Source organism: Neovison vison, chromosome 2, assembly GCF_020171115.1.
Source record: "Neovison vison isolate M4711 chromosome 2, ASM_NN_V1, whole genome shotgun sequence".
Classification (NCBI taxonomy): domain Eukaryota; kingdom Metazoa; phylum Chordata; class Mammalia; order Carnivora; family Mustelidae; genus Neogale; species Neogale vison.
The window spans coordinates 103760075-103782046 of NC_058092.1; the positions used below are offsets into that span (position 1 = coordinate 103760075).

At 38.2% G+C, this 21972-nt stretch overlaps 1 protein-coding gene across 1 annotated transcript in view; it reads right to left on the reverse strand.

Annotated features, from left to right (window-relative positions):
• NOTCH2 (notch receptor 2) overlaps positions 1–21972 on the reverse strand; it is a 169155-nt gene that overhangs the window by 111167 nt on the left and 36016 nt on the right. The window contains 1 exon segment of the mRNA XM_044239024.1: positions 19367–19440. Within this exon segment, the coding sequence (XP_044094959.1) occupies positions 19367–19440 (74 nt within the window).

Genomic DNA, 21972 nt, shown 5'->3' on the forward strand with positions numbered 1-21972 from the left:
AGCCCCTTCAATAAGTGGTGTTGGGAAAACTGGACAGCTATATACAGAAGAATGAAACTGGACCATTCTCATACACCATACACAAAGATAAACTCTAAATGGATGAATGGCCTCAACGTGAGACAGGAACCCATCAAAATCCTAGAGGAGAACATAGGCAGTAACCTCTTCAACATCAGCCATAGCAACTTCTTTCAAGACATGTCTCCAAAGGCAAGGGAAACAAAAGTGAAAATGAACTTTTGGGACTTCATCAAGATAAAAAGCTTCTAATCAGCAAAGGAAATAGTCAACAAATCAAAGAGGCAACTCATGAAATGGGAGAAGATATCTACAAATGACACTAAGACAAAGGGCTTATATTCAAAGATCTATAAAGAACTTCTCAAACTCAACACCCAAGCAACAGACTAGTTAAAAAATGGGCAGAAGACATGAGCAGACACTTCTCCAAAGAAGACATACAAATGGCTAACAGACACATGAAAAAATGTTCATCATCACTAGCCCTCCAGGAGATTCAAATCAAAACCACACTGAGATACCACCTTACATCAATTAGAATGGCAAAAATTGACAAGGCAAGAAACAACAAATGTTGAAGAAGTTGTGGAGAAAGGGGAAACCTCTTACACTGTTGCTGGGAATGCAAATTGGTGCAGCCACTTTAGAAAACAGTGTGGAGGTTCCTCAAAAAATTAAAAATAGAGCTACCCTATGACCCAGCAATTGCACTACTGGGTGTTTACTCCAAAGATTCAGATATAGTGAAAAGAAGGGCCATATGCACCCCAATGGTCATAGCACCAATGTCCACAATAGCCAAAATGTGGAAAGAGCCAAGAGGCCCTTCAACAGATGAATGGATAAAGAAGATGTGGTCCATATACACAATGGAACATTACTCAGCCATCAGAAAGGATGAATACCATTTCTCCATCAATTTGGATGGGACTGGAGATTATGTTAAGTGAAATAAGTCAAAGAGAGAAAGTCAATTATCATATGGTTTCACTTATCTGTGCAACATAAGGAGTAGCATGGAGGACATTAGGAGAAGGGAAAAATGAAGGGGGAGAAATCAGAGTGGGAGACAAACCATGAGAGACTATGAACTCCAGAAAACAAACGGAGAGTTTTAGAAAGGAGGGGGGAGGGGGATAGGTGAGCCTGGTGATGGGTATTAAGGAGGGCACGGATTGCATGGAGCATGGGGTGTTATACGCAAACAATGCATCATGGAACATTATATCAAAAACTAATGATGTACTGTATGGTGACTAACATAACACAATAAAAAAAATTTTAAAAAAAAGAAAGTTTATCTGACATACATCTAGATACCATACAAATTATTTCTTTTAAAAATACAACACTATCATTATTTTACATATTCTTGCAGTCTTCTAAGAAAAAAAAAAAAACAACAGCAAAGCCCACAAACCCACATCATATGGAAGACACTAGCAGCACACAGCTCTTAGCCTACTGGTGCCTATACTTGGAAGCATACTTTACACCACTTATTCTGCTGGGATTGGATTTGGTTTGTTTATGTTTTCTTCTAGATTATAAGCTTTTGAGAGCAATTATTAAAAACATCACCATAATCAACCCAAAAATCTTTCCACACAAAGGGTTACTTTCATGAAGTTAATGCCATCAGCATTTATTACTTTTATGACAGTAAGAGGACAGTTATTGTCCAAAAAAAGTAATGTATTCATTTATTTTATTAATACCACTCATTAATTTAACAGGATCTTACTTTTGTGTAGACCTCCAGTATAGACCATCTCAACTAAAGAAAAGCAGCATCAACCAAAAACTGACACAGGAGGATTCAGATATAATTCTTTGTTCTAACTTCAGCAACATCTGGCTCAAGAACTTCTTTTGTATGCTTAAAAAACAAAACAAAACAAAACAAAAAACCCAACTGACCACAAAGAAAGGCTCTTCCAGTTTATACCACATGCGCTTGGAAGATGCTTCAAGTGACTATTAGGCTCTAAGGTAAAGGTCGGCAAATATTGCCCTGGATGAATACCAGATGGTTTTGGATCTCCACCCCAGGAACTGGCTTTTCCATTTTTTAAATGGTTACATTTTAAAGGGATATAATAGTACCTGTATAATATCCTCAATTTGTCTCTTGGCCAGTAAAGCCTAAAACATTTACTATCTGTAACTTAGAGAAAAAGTTTACTGAACCCTGCTCTAAGGCCATGACGGGAACTAAAGTATATGTAGGTAAAAACACTTTCAAAACACGTGCTTGAAATTTAGGTAACTTTCTGTTTACCAGAAGTTAGGTATCCTAGAAACACATGTAATGAAGTATGTTTCAGATAGGCAATTTCAGAAAGGCAACTGAATGGTCAAAAGATCATCACTGTCACCTGCCACAGCTCTGCATAATTAGAACCAAAGATAATAAAAATAATGGACATCATGGGAAAAAATTATGATGTATAACCCTGATACCATGACTCATAACAAAAAGCACTACTTACCTTAAGAGGACCATGGCCTAAGAGATCAAAAAAAAAAACTTAGATATTACAATGACTTATAGCCTTCCAAACCAGAGAAACTATCAAACAAGCATCCTGAAAGTGTACATTCAAGTTTACTCAAAGTGAACATAAATGCATTACCCCGAAAAGATGAAGTAATAAGCAAAACAGACACTGTGAAACCCAAAATGGCCCAGGCTGGACCTGTACTTAGCAACCAAGTTGAAGCTAAATAAAATCTCCCAAATCTAAACCAAAACAGCATGATGGTAGACACCATAATGTAAATCACAGCCCAACCCACGTTTTCACACTAACTCTGGGGAGGCACTTTACTTACTAAACTGGGTCAAGGCAAAGCCATACCTGATGTGGCTCCATTCTCCTGAATCATTCCTCTTTAAAAAACCCTTGCCTGGGGGCGCCTGGGTGGCTTAGTGGGTTAAGCCGCTGCCTTCGGCTCAGGTCATAATCTCAGGGTCCTGGGATCGAGTCCCGCATCAGGCTCTCTGCTCGGCAGGGAGCCTGCTTCCTCCTCTCTCTCTGCCTACTTGTGATCTCTCTCTGTCAAATAAATAAATAAAATCTTAAAAAAAAAAAATCTGTTTCTGGTTGGATTTCTTTATTAAAAAAAAAAAACCCTTGCCTGGTGGCAGGTGAGATGTATTTAGGACATACTTAAACAAATATATTTTTTAAAATATGTATTACATATATACATATAAAGTCATGAGTTTTTTTTTAAATTTCAATAAGAATAAAAATGTAACTAGGATATTGTTTTACAAATCTCTTACTTAAGACTTCAGCATGCTCCCAGATCTTTTTTGATAGAGTGGCTCCCCACAAACTTCTAAGCCAGCTCTAGTTCTGCCACTAGATATTAACCTTGTACCAGCCCACTTTAACTTCTCTGAGCTTTAGCCTCCTCATATATTAAAACATGCTAGGACAGGGGCGCCTGGGTGGCTCAGTGGGTTAAGCCTCTGCCTTCAGCTTGGGTCATGATCTCAGTGTCCTGGGATAGAGCCCCACATCAGGCTCTCTCTGCTCAGCGGGGAGCCTGCTTCCCCCTCTCTCTCTGCCTGCCTCTCTGCCTACTTGTGATCCCTCTCTGTCAAATAAATAAAGAAAATTAAAAAAAAAATAATAAAACATGCTAGGACAAAAAACTCTAATATTTCCTTTAGCTCTAAAATTGTATGATTCCATTTTGTATGTTCCATGGCCCCTTGGATATTCATATAGGATAGACCTCCCTTATGAGGAACTCAAAAAGAATTTCCACACTGTTTTGTCTCATGGAATGTTAAAAAACAAAATGTATAGCTAGAGTTAAAATTCTTGGTCTTTAAAACTGCCTCACAAAAGCACTCAGTTTTTTTTTTTAATTCTCCTTTTATCTCTCTCTAGATAATTAGATAGATACATACATAGCTCTATTTAGAGACATAGATACATCTATACACACATACATATACATGTTCACTCACATTAGTTCCTAGGGGGTTCATACCAAGAATGAAAGGAAATACTGCTGAATCTTTAGATCCTCTAGAGGAGTGTAAGGAACAATTTTTAGTCCCAGTCTACATTCTAATCAGTTATGTAATCCAGGGGAGGTCACTTGGCCATACTAAGCCCTGGGCTCCTCATATATAAAACATAATGAGTAAGTAAAGTGCTTATCAAAGTCCTTTTAACCTTCTAAGTATGATAACTCTACAATTTTGGCTTTGAATCTCCTCAGCAACACTGTCCAAGGATGTTAATGCTCAGAGTCAGTGCTTGTCTGTGTCTTCACCACTTATCCACTCCAAGACGGGGCTCCTGGCACAAAATTTGTGCCTTGTCCTCTTCCATCCTCCATGCTGCCTACCTGTCACCATTCCAAATGCACAGACACATTCAGTGCTCATCAGTGTAAATGAACTCCTGCACAACTCACACTTCCAGCTAACTCCTCACAGGAAGCATAAAGAGGCAAAGAGTAATACATTTCAACAAGATATGGAGAATAAATAAGAATCCTGAACTTAAAAGGAAAGAAAGACCTTATCATCCTCTCCAAAACAGGTGGCGAAAACATGAGAGCCTGTTTTCGTCAGACCAGAATGTTGGTAGACACTACAAGACTCTTTTTGGAATTGGACCTGCTGATAAATCTCACAAGGCTAAAAATGACAGATGCATGTCTAAAATAATGGTCTGGGAAGATCTGTCCCAAATTTAAACTTGCAGGGAATAAACCACTTAAATTCATGTAGGACCTTTTTCCAGATACCATTTTTATATATCTTCTCAACACAGCATAAATGCCTATCATTTTTCCACTCTTGATGCTCTCATTAATTCTCATAAAATTTAAGAAAGAATAAGTGATGTCCTATAATCAAAGAGTTTGCTTCTGTGGAGACTAATTTGAACTCCTGATACTCAGTGTCAGCCTTTGCCTAGAAGGAAATGAGTCAACTTTTCATTAGTAATCACGTTCTCTCCATTTTTTAAGAGTGACCCAGAAATGCAAGACCGTGAGTTTTAGCAGTATGAGCCAGAGAATCAGATACCACAGATATTATATACAAATAGGAATAAGACAGAAAACTAAAGTCAAAGAGGTTCCTGAGGTATTTTTCAGGATGACTGAAGTTTCAGAAGGAGCCCACTAAAATAATTCATCAAGGAAATGTGTCTGGCTTACACAAGAATGGGCATTTCAAAATCTTAAAGGAACAGGCAATTAAATGGCTAAGGCCCTACCATGGTCTTGCCAAGAGACTCATACAAATGTTTTCCACACAGAATAGGCAGCCCTGGTTTATTCTGGATAATTGAGGGTTTGGATATGTACTATATAATCAGAGGAAACAAGCAGTAAAGGACATGAGCTAATTTGGGCTAACCAAAGACTTGGCTAACAGATGCTTGCTTACTCTGGATCCCTGCAATGAACTAGATCAGGCCAATGATATGCTGGACAGAAGAGGTCAGAGGATGGGATACCTAAATTCTCAACTAGGAGAATGAACTATGCCATATATGACAAATGATCCTATTCTTAATGTCTGTTTTTCCATCTTTCTCCTATGTTAACCCATTCTTTTTCTTGCCTCAAAGATTCTTGGATTCTGAATTCCCTTGTAAATGGTGTCCACAAGCTTACCTGGCTACTTCTGAAAGCAGCATAAAAATCAAGTTAAAACCAAAAAGTTCTAGGAGTAGGAGAGGTGACTGCTCCCAGCTGCCCTCCCTTCTTGTCTCCTATGGTCTTCCTCCTACCCCTCACACTAGACATTTTATCTTTAAGCATTCACGCCAACATGTATTAAAGGAATGATTTTTTTTAATCAGTTATCTATCACCATGAAACCAGATGAATCCACACACTGGTTTAGTAAAACCTCAGAAAAGCAACAAGATGTAGAAAAGTTTTAAAACTATGTCATTAAGGGGGAGCGCCTGGGTGGCTCAGCGGGTGAAAGCCTCTGCCTTCAGCTCAGGTCATGATCCCAGGGTTCTGGGATCGAGCCCTGCATCAGGCTCTCTGCTCAGTGGGGAGCCTGCTTCCTCCTCTCTCTCTGCCTGCCTCTCTGCCTACTTGTGATCTCTATCAAATAAATAAACAAAATCTTTTAAAAATTGTCATTAAGAACAAAATGATGAAAATATTGGTAATGATTATTCCAGGAAACAACAGCACTTCTGGTCCCCTTAAGTCTCTCTCTACTTCCATCCTTCTACTACCCATCTCCATCATATTCTCAGATTTATAAACTAAGTGATCCACTAAAGACCCTCTGATTTTAATCTTCTGTCCTGTAGTAGTTGCTCCCTTGTCTGACTCTCCACAGTTTTTATCATCTGTGCTGACACATCGGGTAGTTACAGACCACTGTATTTTATACAAAATGTATGCCTCATCTCCCTAACAAGATGGCAAGATGTCAGAGGACTGCCACCATGTTTTACATGAGAGAAACATGACATTCGTTAGCAGTCACTCCCAAGGTATTTCAGAGTCACAAATAAGTCAGAGAACACAAGCCTCTTGGGCCTTTGTGTCTATTCACAATACCTAGCACAGTACTCAGTCAATGTAGCCACCTCAACAAATACTAGACTGATGAAAATTAAACTTTTCTTTGAAGAGTGTTATGGACTGAATGTTTGCATCCCTCCCCCCCCAAATTCATATGATGAAACAATAATCCCCAATATAATGATAGTTGGAGATGGGGCCTTTGGAGATAATTAGGTAGGTAAAATCACGAGGTGGGGTCCTTGTAATGGGATTAATGCCCTTAATATAAGGAGATGAGGGGACCACAGCTTTCTCTCCCTCCTATGTGAAAATATATATAGTGAGAAGGTGTCCATCTCACCAGGAAGAAGGTCCTCACAGGGAACTGAATCTGCCAGTGCCTTGGTCTTAGATTTCTCAGGCTCCAGAACTATGAGAAATAAATACCTGTTGTTTAAGCCACCTAGTCTGTGGTAGTTTATTAGAGTAGACTAAGCTGATTAAGTCAAAGAGTAAGAATCCTACAGTGCTTCAGTCTATCTGACCTTCAGTGTTCAGGATACAGGATTATAGACAGAGCAAGTAAAGGAAAATGGCCTGAACCTACAGAGATTCATTACCCTAAAGCCACTATGCTACATAAGTCCTAATCTGGTTATTTTCTCATTAATACCTATGTTCTCATACTTATGTGAAGAAAAAAATGGGATATGATGTTCCAGTTGGATGGGTTCACTGAGTAATACCACCTTTCACTGAACTAATGCCCTTACTAATTAGTCTTTGCTTTGACTTTTCTTGCATAAAACTCCTTTGATAAAGATTCAAGTAATAGTTTGTTTAGGAGAGGACCATTTTAAACATAAGATAACTGCATTAATAAGGGAAGCCTGGGGGCAGCATATAAAAATCAGTAAGACATTTTTGAACATGGAGCATGAAGTGCCAGCAAAGATTATTGACAATAGATAAACAGAATATAGAAAACTCTGGGAAGCCCCAGATAAATTGTAATTTACCTTACATCAAAACGTAAAAAAACAAAACAAAACAAAAAACCGTAAAGTAAAACAACTAAGACAAATACAAAAACAAAAAATTCACATAACACACACACAGAGAAAGAGAGAAAAGGGACTGTAGGGATGGAGGAGACACCAAATTTTATTCCTAGCTACAAAATTCTAAGCTACAGGACGTTTAGAAGAGCTCCTTTAACGTCCACACATTTATGTTAGCTTAATGAAAAAGAAAGCATTTGGAAATTTTTAGATAATTACATTTTTATCACATTCTGATATCCCCACTCTTCTGTATTCAATCTTGCTAGCCTTGATGAAAGATAGACAGTCAAAATTTAAAATGAAGTACTTAATTAAGCTACTCCAGATCCTGGAAGAAAAATATTTCTCATCCTGCTTAGTCACAAGAAAAAAAGGGAGAAAAGAATTCCTACATGAAATTAATGGTGCTGACATGCCACAATGGAACAATAAGAAAGAAACTTTACAGAGGATTATGGTTAACTTGGAGACTGTGTTGAAAGAAGCCTAGCTAAACTCACATCTATTCATGCCAGGTTTGCAGGCCAAAATTATTTGATTTAACTTATTGGCAATTATCCAAGATAGGCAAAAGGATACAGGCAGACTCTAAGAATCACCTTCTCCTACTTCTTTACCTAACACTTCAGTTTATAAAGGTTCAAACCTGAAGAATAAAGATGAATTGAAAAAAGTATAGGAATCCCATTGTTCCATATTATAAGAACCTGATAATCAAGACTTACTTTATAAAAAACTCCTCAGGGACACCTAATGTATTTGTTAAAGGATTTTTCAAACACATAGTGGTTAATAAGAATCACTTCAGAATGGTACTGTTAAAGTGTCCAGATCTTGTGTCCTAAATAAGGAAAGCCTCACAGGACATATATCTGCACATCTGTTAACTCACAATGCAAATGTACAGCACTATGTTTAACAATGTGTGACTTTTGACCTGGCAGCAAAATTTATCAGAAGTTGTTGAATTTGACCAGTCCAATTTCACAGCTACATAAAATCTGTCTGGACTTGTTCATTTTCCATTAGGAAAAAGAACAGAGAAGTTTCAAGTTTTTCCATTTAGTTTTTTCTACCAAAGACCATTTTAATAGATAGTATCCTCTCTCCCCACCTTCATTGCCTTCTTATATTTCATCTGCAATAATTGCACTGAGCTTTCACATCAAAGGCCACTTCTCAGAAATGCAGCATTACCCAAGCCTGGCCCAAGTACACTCACAGAGCTACAAGCAGGTTTAATACTCAAATATTATGTCAGCTGCCCAGGTCTACCTAATTTTACTGCTTCTGTTTAAAATCAGAAACTCTGTAGAGTTATAATCACATTCCTGACCTAAAGAGTCACTTCAAGTCTTTTAAATGTCCCATATTTCCTTTTCAGAAAGACATGTTTGAATTACCCACTTTAAAACAGATAGGTTTTGGAAGGCCTGGGTGGTTCAGTCAGTTAAGCGTCTGCCTTCGGCTCAGATCATGATCCCAGAGTCCTGTGATCAAGTCCCACATTGGGCTCCCTGCTTGGTAGGGAGCCTGCTACTCCCTCTGCCTGCCTCTCCCCCTACTTGTGCACTTGCTTGCTCTCTCCCTGACAAATAAATAAATAAATAAATTTAAAAATAATAATAAAATAAAATGAAATAGGTAATTTTGCCCCATTTTACTGATAGGCAAACTGAGACTCAGACTTACAGCCCATTTTCCCAGAGTGTGTATTAGGTCAGCTACTTAAAAGATATGTGATCATATAGACCAATATTCCTGATGAGCACAGATACAAAAATTCTCAACAAAATACTAGTAAACCAAATCTAACAATACATTTAAAAAAAATCATTTACCACAACCAACTGGGATTTTTTTTTCCCAATTTATTTATTTTCAGAAAAACAGTATTCATTATTTTTTCACCACACCCAGTGCTCCATGCAAGCTGTGCCCTCTATAATACCCACCACCTGGTACCCCAACCTCCCACCCCCCCGCCACTTCAAACCCCTCAGACTGTTTTTCAGAGTCCATAGTCTCTCATGGTTCACCTCCCCTTCCAATTTACCCAAATTCCCTACTCCTCTCTAACGCCCCTTGTCCTCCATGCTATTGGTTATGCTCCACAAATGAGTGAAACCATATGATAATTGACTCTCTCTGCTTGACTGATTTCACTCAGCATAATCTCTTCCAGTCCCGTCCATGTTGCTACTATTCCTTGGTTGCAAGGGTGGGTCAATATCTGCAAATCAGTCAATGTGATACATCACATCAATAAGAGAAAGGGTAAGAACCATATGATCATTTCAATAGATGCACAAAAAGCACTTGACAAAGTACAACATCCATTCTGGATAAAAACCCTCAACAAAGTAGGTTTAGAGGGAACATACCTCAATATAATAAAGGCCATATATGAAAAATCCACAGCTGACATCATCCTTAAAGGGGAAAAACTGAGAACCTTTCCTCTAAGGTCAGGAACAAGACAAGGGTGTCAACTCTCACTACTGTTATTCAACATAGTACTGGAAGTCCTAGCCACAGCAATCAGACAACACAAGGAAATAAAAGGCATCCAAATCAATAAGGAAGAAGTAAAACTTTCATTATCTGCAGAGGACATGATACTATATATATAGAAAACCTGAAAGACTCCACCAAAAAACTGCTAGAACTGATAAACAAATTCAGTAAAGTCACAGGATATTAAATCAATGTATAGAAATACCAATTTGAAATTGGTATTTCAAATACCAATAATGAGCAGAAAGAGAAATTAAGAAAACAATCCCATTTACAATTGCACTAAATATAATAAAATACTTAGGAATAAACCATACCAAAGAAGTGAAAGATCTCTACTCTAAAAACTATAAAATACTGATTTAAGAAATTGAAGATGACACAAAGAAATGGAAAGCCATTCCATGCTCATGGATTGGAAAACCAAATATTGTTAAAATGTCTATACTACCCAAAGCAAGCTATACATTTAATGCAATCCCTATCAAAACACCAACAGTGTTTTTTACAGAACTAAAACAAGTCTAAAATTTTTATAGAACTACAAAAGACCCTGTATAGCCAAAGTAATCTTGAAAAAGAGAAGCAAAGGCATGACTGGGTGGCTCAGTGAGTTAAGCATCTGCCTTCAGCTCAGTTCATGATCTCGGAGTCCTGGAATCGAGCCCATGTCAGGCTCCCTGCTCAGCAGGGAATCTGCTTCTCCCTCTCCCTTAGCCCCTCTCCCTGCTTATGTTCTCTCTCACAAATAAAATAAAATAAAATAAAATAGAAAAAAGAAAAACAAAACTGGAGGCATCACAGTTTCAGACTTCAAGTTATATTACAAAGCTGGAGTAATCTAAACAGTATGGTACTGGCACAAAAATAGACACAAAGATCAATGGGGGAGAACAGAAAGCCCACAAATGAACCCATGACTATATGGTCAATTAATCTTTGACCCAAAAAAAGAACATCCAATGGGAAAAAGACAGTCTCTTCAACAAACGGTGCTGGAAAAACTGGACAGCAACATTCAAAAGAAACTGGACCACTTTCTTACTATACTCAAAAGTAAATTTAAAATGGACTAAAAATTTAAATGTGAGACTTGAAACCATAAAAATCCTAGAAGAGAACACAGGGAGTAACCTCTTTGACACTGGACATCAGTCACATTTTTTCTAGATATGACTCCCAAGATGAGAAACAAAAGGAAAAATAAATACTGGGACTGTATCCAAATAAAAATCTTCTGCACACAGAAGAAAAAAAATCAACAAAGCTAAAAGCAAGCTACAAAATGGGAGAAGATGTTTGCAAATGACATATTCAAAAAGCTTAGTATCTGAAATACATAAAAAACTTATAAAACTCAACACCTGGGGCGCCTGGGTGGCTCAGTTGATTGGCCAGCTGCCTTCAGTTCAGATTATGATCCCAGGGTCCTGGAATCAAACCCTGCATCGCCCTCACTGCTCAGCAGAGACCCTGCTTCTCCCTCTCCCTCTGCCTGCTGCTCTGTCTCTTGTGCTGTCAAATAAATAAATAAAATTAAAAAAAAAAAAACTCAACACCCAAAAACAAATAATCCATTAAAATATAGAGAAATGAAAAGTATTTCTCCAAAGAAGACATACAGATGGCCAAAACACACGTGAAAAGATGCTCATTATCACTACCATCAGGAAAATGCAAATCAAAGCTACTATGAGACATTATCTCACACCTGTCAGAATGGCTAAAATCAACACAAGAAACAACAGGTGTTTTAAGAATGTGGAGAAAAGGGAAGCCTCTTGCACTATCGGTGGGAATGCAAACTGGTGCAGCCACTGTGGAAAACAATATGGAGGTTCCTCAAAAAGTTAAAAATAGAACTACTTTATGATCCAGCAATCACACTTTTGGGTTTTTACCCAAAGAATTCAAAAACACTAATTCAAAGGGATCCATGCACCTCTATGTTTATAACAGCATTAATTACAATAGCCAAGATACAGAAGCAGCCCAAGTGTCCCATCAACTGATGAATGGATAAAGGTGTGGTATTATATACAATGGAATATTATTCAGCTATAAGAAAGAAGGAAATTTTGCCACTTACAATGACTTGGATGAAGCCAGAGAATATAATGCGAAGTGAAATAAGTCGGTCAGAGAAAGATAAATACCATATGATTTTACTCATATGTGGAACTTAAGAAAAAAACAAATGAGCAAAGGAAAAAAGAGAAATCAAGAAATAGACTTGGGGCGCCTGGGTGGCTCAGTGGGTTAAAGCCTCTGCCTTCGGCTCGGGTAGTGGTCCCAGGGTTCTGGGATGGAGCCCTGCATCCGGCTCTCTGCTCAGCGGGGAGCCTGTTTCCTCCTCTCTCTCTGCCCGCTTCTCTGCCTACTTGTGATCTCTGTCTGTCAAATAAATAAATAAAATCTTTAAAAAGAAATAGACTTCTTTTATTTATTTATTTTTTAAAGAAACAGACTCTTAATTGTAGAGAACAGTCTGATGGTTAGAGAGGGGAGATTGGTTCAATAGATAATGGGGATTAAGAAGTGGGGCACCTGGGTGGCTCAGTGGTTAAGCCGCTGCCTTCGGCTCAGGTCATGATCTCAGGGTCCTGGGATCGAGCCCCGAATCGGGCTCTCTGCTCAGCGGGGAGCCTGCTTCCTCCTCTCTCTCTCTGCCTGCCTCTCTGCCTACTTGTGGTCTCCGTCTGTCAAATAAATAAATAAATAATCTTTAAAAAAAAAAAAAACCTTCAAAAAAATAAAAGTATGTGATTTGGGTAAAATTATTTAACTTCTTTGAGTTTCTATATATACTCATCAGTAAAACAGGAATATATAAAAAGGCTAACTAAGCACAGAGCCTGGCATATAAGTGCTCAATAAACACTAGCTAGCATAATATTCTTTAACTTGCCAAAGGTCTGATTGCTAACAAGAATTAAGGTTCAAACTCTAGTCCACCTGGCATAAAAACCTATGTCCTCTCCACATTACCAGGCAGGGCTCGTTCAGATGCCTTAATCCACAGAGCAGTACCACAGTGAGCCATACTGAAGTCTGAGGCAAAGGAAAAGTCATTAATACTGATCTCTTTATCTAAAATTTGGATATTTTTATCACAGTTTTTTTGCATTAATTTTGATATTCTGAACTACTACACTAAACTGTAACTGCCCGGCTAGTTCAGTCAGTAGATAAGAGCATGAGACTCTTAAAAATATTCTATACCTTGGTAACTGGGTTTTCTGACACCCTCTAAAATTTTACACCTGAGATGAAAAGCCTCACTCACCTCACCCTGGTCCCAGCCCTACCAGTCACCAACAGTTTCTGCTCTACATTACAGTCACTTCACAATTCACTTTGCATTAGTCTAGTAAGACTCATTCTGAAGCTCTTTAAAAAGTCCAGGTGATGGGGCGCCTGGGTGGCTCAGTGGGTTAAGCCTTTGGCTTAACCAAAGTTAACCGGTTAAGCCTTCGGCTCAGGTCATGATCCCAGAGTCCTGGGATCAGGCCCCGCATCGTCCTCCTCTCTCTCTCTGCCTGCCTCTCTGACTACTTGTGATCTCTCCCTCTCTGTCAAATAAATAAATAAAATCTTTTAAAAAAAAAGTCCAGGTGAATGAATCAAAAATTATTTTATGACTTCCCAGAGTGTGAAATAATGTGATAACACTATCAATTATTTGCAACTACTACCACAGACTTCAGCTATCTGTTATATGTGGTATACATAAAGAGCATAAAATAATTTCTGAATTAATAGCTGCTTAAGTATCACATTAAAAAAAAAGATTACTCTGTGAAAGCTATTTAGTGAGCAGAAGACAGTATTCTTCATTTTATGGTAAAGATAAAAGAACTATGGGAAAGTGGCTAGGCTTCTGCTAGCATCTCCCAGAAAAACTCTATATATGATGTTCTGCTGAATAGGGCACGCTATCGAAGGACTCTTCTTGCGGGAACCAGTTTCAGCACAGAAGAAAGAGAAAGTGATTCAACAGCTGACATTTTCCCCAATTTACCTCTTTGATCTGATATTTTCCCGAACAGCACTGAATGCACTAACAAGGTGAGTAAAAGGGAAGATGCTGAGTCAGCCATGACTTTTGAAAATGCCTTTCTAGGAGAGCACCACAACAACACAAATATTGATTAAAGCCTCCTCTATTCTAAGTCAGGCTCTGGAAGATTCCAAGTGTCTCTATTCTCTCCTGACTATATAGAAACATACCAAGAGGAAAAAGAAGGCAATAGCTCTAGTTTTCTTGAAAGGCTTTAGGATGCCTGGACCACCAATATTACTCCTAATCCTGGCAAGGAAAGTTTAGTTGTTAATGTTTACTATTTCTTACAGCTAGTAGACAAATTTTAGGTTAATTGTGAAACAAAGTTATACTTTATAACATTTTATATTTATAATGATTTACTTTGTTTACTCTGATAATGTAAAGTAAGAATAATTTATTTTGATACTGATTACTTTAAAATGTAGTTTCTATGTAGCTACTTTGGCAAAAAGTAGAGATTCTGAAACGCAATCACCCATCCACAGGAACCTAAGTAACTCATGGTGACTTTCCAGTGTTCAATAAACACTGTGCTAGTTACCTAAGCAGCATGTAGAGTTTTTTGAAAGAGTCCTTTATAATGGTAACTTTTATCATTAAAAATAATGGCAGAGTAATTAGATCAATTCTCTTGCTTACAATAATTAGACACTGTGGACAAAGATTAAAGGTACCAAAGAGTAATCAAACCAGGCAGAAACTGGGATATGAGCCTGAAAAAAAAAAAACCAAACCATATGAAATGTACATTTACATAGTTTTTTCCCTGAAGGTAGTCCTTGGTCCATGCAGCACTGAGGAACAGAATACAAGCAGAAAATGGGAGTCTTACTGAGCTGAGGAGTCAAAATATCTGGAATTGTCAAAGCAGCTAGAATTTGGAGGAGAAATCCCCCTGGAAAAAACAGAGCCACAGAGCAGATAGCCCTAAAATATGTATATGACTCCACTAAAATCCTTAAATGATTCCTGGCTGTGCATGAACAAGGTATTTAGGAACCCAAAGGAAAGCAAGAGTTGGAACTGGAAGGCTGAAAAACTGAGCATGGTTCTGGGGAGTTAGAAGTTTGAATTCAAGTCCTACTAAATTAGAAGGGTTTGGGGAACACCAGGCTTGACAAGCAACTCACACTTCCCACTGATCCCCCAAGGGGTCATACGTTGAGAGTAAGGACAACATCCCAGGACTAAGACTTAAATACTGTCAGACTAAAGGCAAAACAGACCTGCCAGAGCAAAGCCTAAAATCAAGCCTTCATAGGATCAAGGTGATCTTCCAGTGATGCGACAGCCTGTTAGAAAAAAACTCACCATTCTTTAGCAGAAGGTAAACCCTAAAATGCATCACTCACAATGTCTAGTAAATAACAAAAACTACCATAAATGAGAAGTAAAGGGAAACTATACCCAGAGTCAATAGAAAGAGCTGTTATTACAAACATACCCAAAGACAACCCAGAGGTTAAGAACTGACAGATAGGACTTCACATAAGTATGTCCTTAAAAATGCATATATTGTGAACTTTACAAATCAAAAACTTACCCTCCCCCAACATTCTAGTGAACTTGAGTTACCCATGATTTTCAATCAAATCGGGATTTGGAATGGTTTATCTTTGAAAGCCTGAGACAAACAACTTGAAAGTGATTAATGACAGCCAAACTTAATTATATATTTACACCTCCCAGTAGGACAAGGGAGAAAATAAAATGTCTTATCTCTCTGTAGTGAGAGGGCTTTATTAAGATCCGACAACAACTATTTAGGAGCAATAATTGAGTTTTATGCAAGATTATACAGGTTCTCCTTGTCTGGCATCCCAATCTAATCACAGACTGATAGAATACTTAGGCTCCTAACAGTTAGAAAAAACAGCTGAGCTGTATACAATACTAACCTTTTAAAGCACTTATCCTCATCTGTCAATGTGATCTTATCAAGGATTTCTATAATTTCTATAAACAGCTATTATATTTTAGCTGAATCAGTAGCATTATGCTCTTTAAACAGATAGATACCTTCTACTCTAAAACATTTTCCATTAATTCCCACCCTCCCACCCCTGTAAAAAAGAATTTGGCTTCAGCTTCAACTTTCTTTTCCTAATCCACTAAGCAATCTCATGAACAAAAAGATAATCATATGCCCTGCATGTCTAATGTAATTTTTACAGAACTTATGTTATAATACCCATTTACCATTAAAATAATATAAAAATATATAAAAATAATATTTACTGAACAAGCAGGATTACCTTCTTTTCCTAAGGAAAAAAGCAAAATTGGTGAAGATACACTGAAAGTCCTGCTAAGTAGATGTTATTTTTGCTTAAAATTTTGCTCAATATCCTACGGCATTGTCAGGATGACTGAGTTGGCCTCCTTGATATTGTTCATGCTTTTCCTATATCCACTTTATGTTGACACTAATGTTGCTTTTACCAATGTAGAGAAATATTCTCTTTTTACAAGTTTTGTTGCTCATATTGGTCTCCCAAAAGGACAGTCTGGCCCATTTTTTTTTTTTCCCTTACTCTTCCTTCTCAGGGGCTTGTTTCCCTCACACAGGGCTGGAGGACATCTGAGGGACTCACCCAGAACTATATCCAGAAGCAACCTACTCCATCAACAATAACAAGCATCCACAGATAGATTTTGGGCAGCTCCATTTTTGTTAGCCATAAAGTGTGTTCCCTGTTCCCTAGCAGTGCTTCTTCCAGAGACCAGGGGTAACTCTGTCTCTCTCACTTTGGAGAATTTGAGACTAATGGCCCACAAAACTCCTTTTGCCCAAAAGTGACCCTTAGTGTCCTCTCCTGGTAAAATGCTCAGAGACTAGTCTCTCTTCCTACAGCAGACCACAAATACATAGGCCAACACTTAGTACCTATTTGAAATTCCCCTAATAAGTCACCACATTGAATTACGTTCAGATAGAACTAAAGTACCTTTCCGTATAGTACCACCATACTAAAGGCTGTGTGAAGCAAATAAAATTCTCAGAGGAGAGGACAGTATCTTCTTATTTAAGACACAGATTAAAAGAACATGTGAATGATGAACTCTATTGAGCACCTTTTGCTTAAGGAAAACCCTGTTAAGCTCTAGCTACATATCAGGCACTATTTTAGGCACTAACTATACAAAAATATATAGGACAAGGACCTCGAAATCCAGTAGGAGAAACAAATACATCCACAAATGATCATAATTTAATGGGTTAACTACCACAAGAAGCCTGGATAGCAGAATATAAAACAAGTAACTATGACATTGGGTGCCAAAAAGGGACTGAAGATTTTGGTAGCAAGTTCTAAGGCATTAAAATAAAAGTTCCTCCCCTTTATTATCTCCAACTGTATTACCATTCTGAAAGAAGACTACATCACATTTTTGTGTTTTGTTTTCCAGCTAGAAAAACTACGTGAGCAGCTCATTATCAGTTAAAAAATAAAAAAAAATTTTCATTCCCAGTATTACCTTTATTCCAATGCAAGCAACGTACAGTTAAACTTTACCGTCATCTGGAGTGCCTGGGTGGCTCAAGGTCCTGGGATCCAGTCCCACATTGCATCCCCCATGTCCATTGCCTCCCCCGTGTCCCCGTGCCAAGCTCCCTGCTCCTGCTTCTCCCTTTGCCTCTGCCTGCTGCTCCCTCTGCTCATGCTCTCTCATTCTCTCTCAGATAAATAAACAAAATCTTAAATTAAAAAAACAACTTTACTGTCATCATAGTTTAAAATATTGTCACTCTGCTCAAGAGCATAGTGATTTTATAAAAATCCTCACCGATGGCCTTAAGGAACTTAGATCCTGGGATGCCTGGGTGGCTCAGTCAGTTAAGCATCTGTCTTCAGGTCAGGGTCCTGATCTGAGACCCTGGGTCTCAGATCTCAGGGTCCTGCTCAGTGGGGAATCTGTTTCTCCATCTGCCTGCTGCTCCCCCTGCTAGTGCGCACTCACACACTCTCTCTCCCCACCTCCGCTCTCACAAATAAATAAATCATTTTTTTTAAAAAAAAAGGGAACTTAGATCCTGGTGTCAGAATGGACTTGACTGGAACCAATGTCATATTATATTTATGTTATTCAATTAAATACCCAGAAAAGAAATAAAAACATGTTGGATAAACTCATTTAAAATGCTTATCAAGCAAGTATTGCTACTGAAGCAGAGGATAAGTGTACCCCATGCAAGTGTTAAAGAAAAGTTACATTATCAATCTTACTTCCCATGATCTAAATACAATGAATACATGTTCCTGTCAAGAATTTTCAGTTGAAGGATGGCTGAGTGGCTCAGTCGGTTAAATGTCTGGATTTCTCTCAGGTCATGATCCCAGCGTCCTGGGATCCAGTCCTACATTGGGCTCCCTGCTCAACAGGGAGACTGCTTCTCCCTCTACTTCTCTGCTTGTGCACTGGCCCTCTCCATCTGACAAATAAAGAAATGAAATCTCTAAAAAAATAAAATTTCAACTGAGCCAGAGCCAGAAGAAAAAAAATACAGTCTGTAGGACACAAAGAGGAGCTATTTATGAGATAATCTCACAGGCCTCCTCAAAGAAACAAAAAGTATAGCTAAACTAGGTGTGGGAGAAAAAGAAAAACTGCTCTTGAGAACCAGCCTCTACTGCCTGGTCCTGTTCCATACCCTTATTCTTGTAAGCCCATAAAATGACCTTCACCACAGTACCTGCTCCCCATCCCATCCCTACTGGTGCATATACATCTTTCTCACGGTCTCTTCTTAGGAGCTGGACTTTTTTACACCAGAAAAATAGTTTCATGTTGTAATACTCGCTTACACTAGGTAGAATTAAAGTTAGTATCTATTGTGGTTTGACTTAAAAACAAGATCATAACTAACATGTTGAGGAGTGATCCTAAGAATGTATTCAATATACATTAACTAGCCACTCACTGAAAAGTCTTTTTCATAATGAAAAAGATAGTGATAAGATAGGAAGAAGTTCTTGTTAACCAATTATCTGACATCTACATCGTTCCATCTTCATCCTCCACAAAGACTACATCAGAAAAGTAAGAGAACCAGTAACATTTCACAGAAGTATTGAAAATAGAATTAGTAGAACCAAATCTTGCCCAGGGTTATACTGAGGAAAAATAAAATATATAAAAAGGAAAGAAAAAAAAAAAGAGAGAGAGAAAAACTTACTTGCAATATCCTGTGCCATTGTGGTAGGTAACACACACTCCTTCATTTACACAGGGCTCATAGCCATCCCGACACTGCAATGCTAAAAATAAAAAACAAATACACATTAGAAATAAGTCACTAATCATAACCCTCAGACAGCAAAGAAATGTTACCCAATCCAGGTCAATATTCGTTCCCAGATCCAACCTGATCTGGGTTTCCCTTTAGAGCTTTCATCAGGTTTTTTGTTTGTTTATTTTGTTTTGTATTTGTCCTTTGGCTCCTGAGGCCATAGAAGCATGGAAGTTCATCCGAGGAGTCTCTGCCTACAATAACTACTTCACAGTACTGAATGATGCTCTTAATTCTCTGTGCCTCTATCTTCCCAGCTGTTGCATCCCTATCTCCCAATGATACTAAAGAAAAGTAAAGCTCTTAATATCCACGACATGCACAAGCGTGGATGAAATTTGAATACTTCAGATAAGCAATGTAAGGATTCATCAGTGAATATTTAGGAAGCCTTGGGTAAATACTAGGTCACCACGATACTAAAGAATTACATAAGCCTTCAAGTGAGGTTTCAGAACAGGCCACTTTAATATCTATTCAGAAACATCAACAACATTCATTGAACAAACTGTAATTGAGAGCCTAGCATATACTAGGCACAACATTAGTATCCAGAGGAAAAGAAGAAATGGAATACATAAGAATTGAATACAATATAATCTCTAGCCTTAAGGGACTCACACAAAGATGGGGGAGTAGACCACAAATACTTATTGTAGATAGGGGGGTCAAAGTAAAGAAAATAAAAAGTTAAATATACACAGACAAAACAATAACTCTCAAATTCTTAAACTCCAGTCCTCTTACAAGGTACCTCACTACCACAATCCTTCCCAAAAACAGGCTACTCAGAAATAAATAGCAACAGTGGAAATTTTCATTGATTTCGGCCACAAGAGGAGAAAGGCTCCTAAAGTCTACCACTCACTTGCTAGGTAACTTGATTATTTAGCTTTTAGAGTTAGAATTTTCATCATCAAAATCCTTATCAAGAATCCTAATAACATTTGAAGTGGCAGGGGGGTGCGAGGTTGGGGTACCAGGTGGTGGGTATTATAGAGGGCACGGCTTGCATGGAGCACTGGGTGTGGTGAAAAAATAATGAATACTGTTTTTCTGAAAATAAATTAATTAATTTAATTTAAAAAAGAATCCTAATAACAGTATGAAAGGCAAGACAGAAAGAACCTAGTCAAACAATAAAAACCAACATTAAAGTCAATTAACTTTTTCTGTAAGATCTTCAGATGTCCATCTGCTAGACAGTTTGTATACAAATACCTGAAAGCAAAACTGAGAAGTTTCTACCTTTGAGTTTTCTCTAGCCATACCACTCTATGAATAAACTGCTCAATATCACAGGCTCTAGGCCTGACATTCTAGGGTATCAAAATCAGCTTCTTTTCACAGGGGGGCCCAGGCACAAACTGGATACTAGAACAACTCCTCCATTAACATTTACTGCATAAGATGGGTGCCTGGGTGGCTCAGTCAGTTAAGCATCTGCCTTTGGCTCAGGTAATGATCCCAGGGACCTGGGATCAAGTCCCACATCAGGCTCCCTGCTCAGTGGAAAGTCTGCTTCTTCCTCTCCTTCTGCTCCTCCCCCTGCTTATGCTCCCTTTCATGAACATGTGCGTGTGCTCTCTCACTCTCAAATAAATAAATAAAATCTTTTTAAAAATAAAGGGATTTCCTTTAAAAAAAAAAAAATTACTGCATAAGAACCCTCTATTTGCCCAGTACCGTTACCAAGTGATAGAAGCATTTGAGAACATGTTTATAGAAATCTCATCTCTTAAAATAATATTTTTAAAATAGTAATAACCACAGCAGCTAAGACATTGCACTTACTCAATCCCAGATACTATTTTATGCACTCCACGTAGACTAACTAATTCAATGTTCCCTACAACACTGTGAAGCAGTTAATTTCATTAAATGTGTTCCACAAAAAGGCGAAGTGAACTGCTACTGCCAAAAGAGCCAGAATTTGAAACTTAGCAAGTCTGGAACCTAGGAAGTCTGTGGTCCTAACTACAGTGATACACTGCTTCCTACTATCTGACATTTTTCTTCTCAGATGGGCAGGATAGGTATTGTTATACCCATTTACTAGAAAGTGAGGGTCAATGAGGTTAGGTGACCTCCTGATGGAACATCACACCACTAGCTGTGACATGCTAGGCCTGAGACCCAGGTCTCATCCCAAGTCCAGCCCCATCTCTGACAGCTGCTGGGATCACACAGTCACTAAGCTTCAATCTGAACAGGCAGATTCAGGAAGAGGGTCATCTTGTTGTCCATATCCCACTTCCCTGTAGGGCTCAAATGCTCCCTCTTCCCACACTGATAAGGCCAATGCAACAACTATAATTAAAACAGTTAATGTCAGGTTATTTCCTCCATACCAAAGTTCTCAAACTGCTTTTTTCATTCTCTTTAGACACTTTTATTAGTTTCAATGAGAACTTCCTGACTTTTTTCTATTTGCTTTTTCTCTTTAAATAAAAAAGAAAACCTGTCAGTAGGAAAGGAATGTCCTGCAAGCA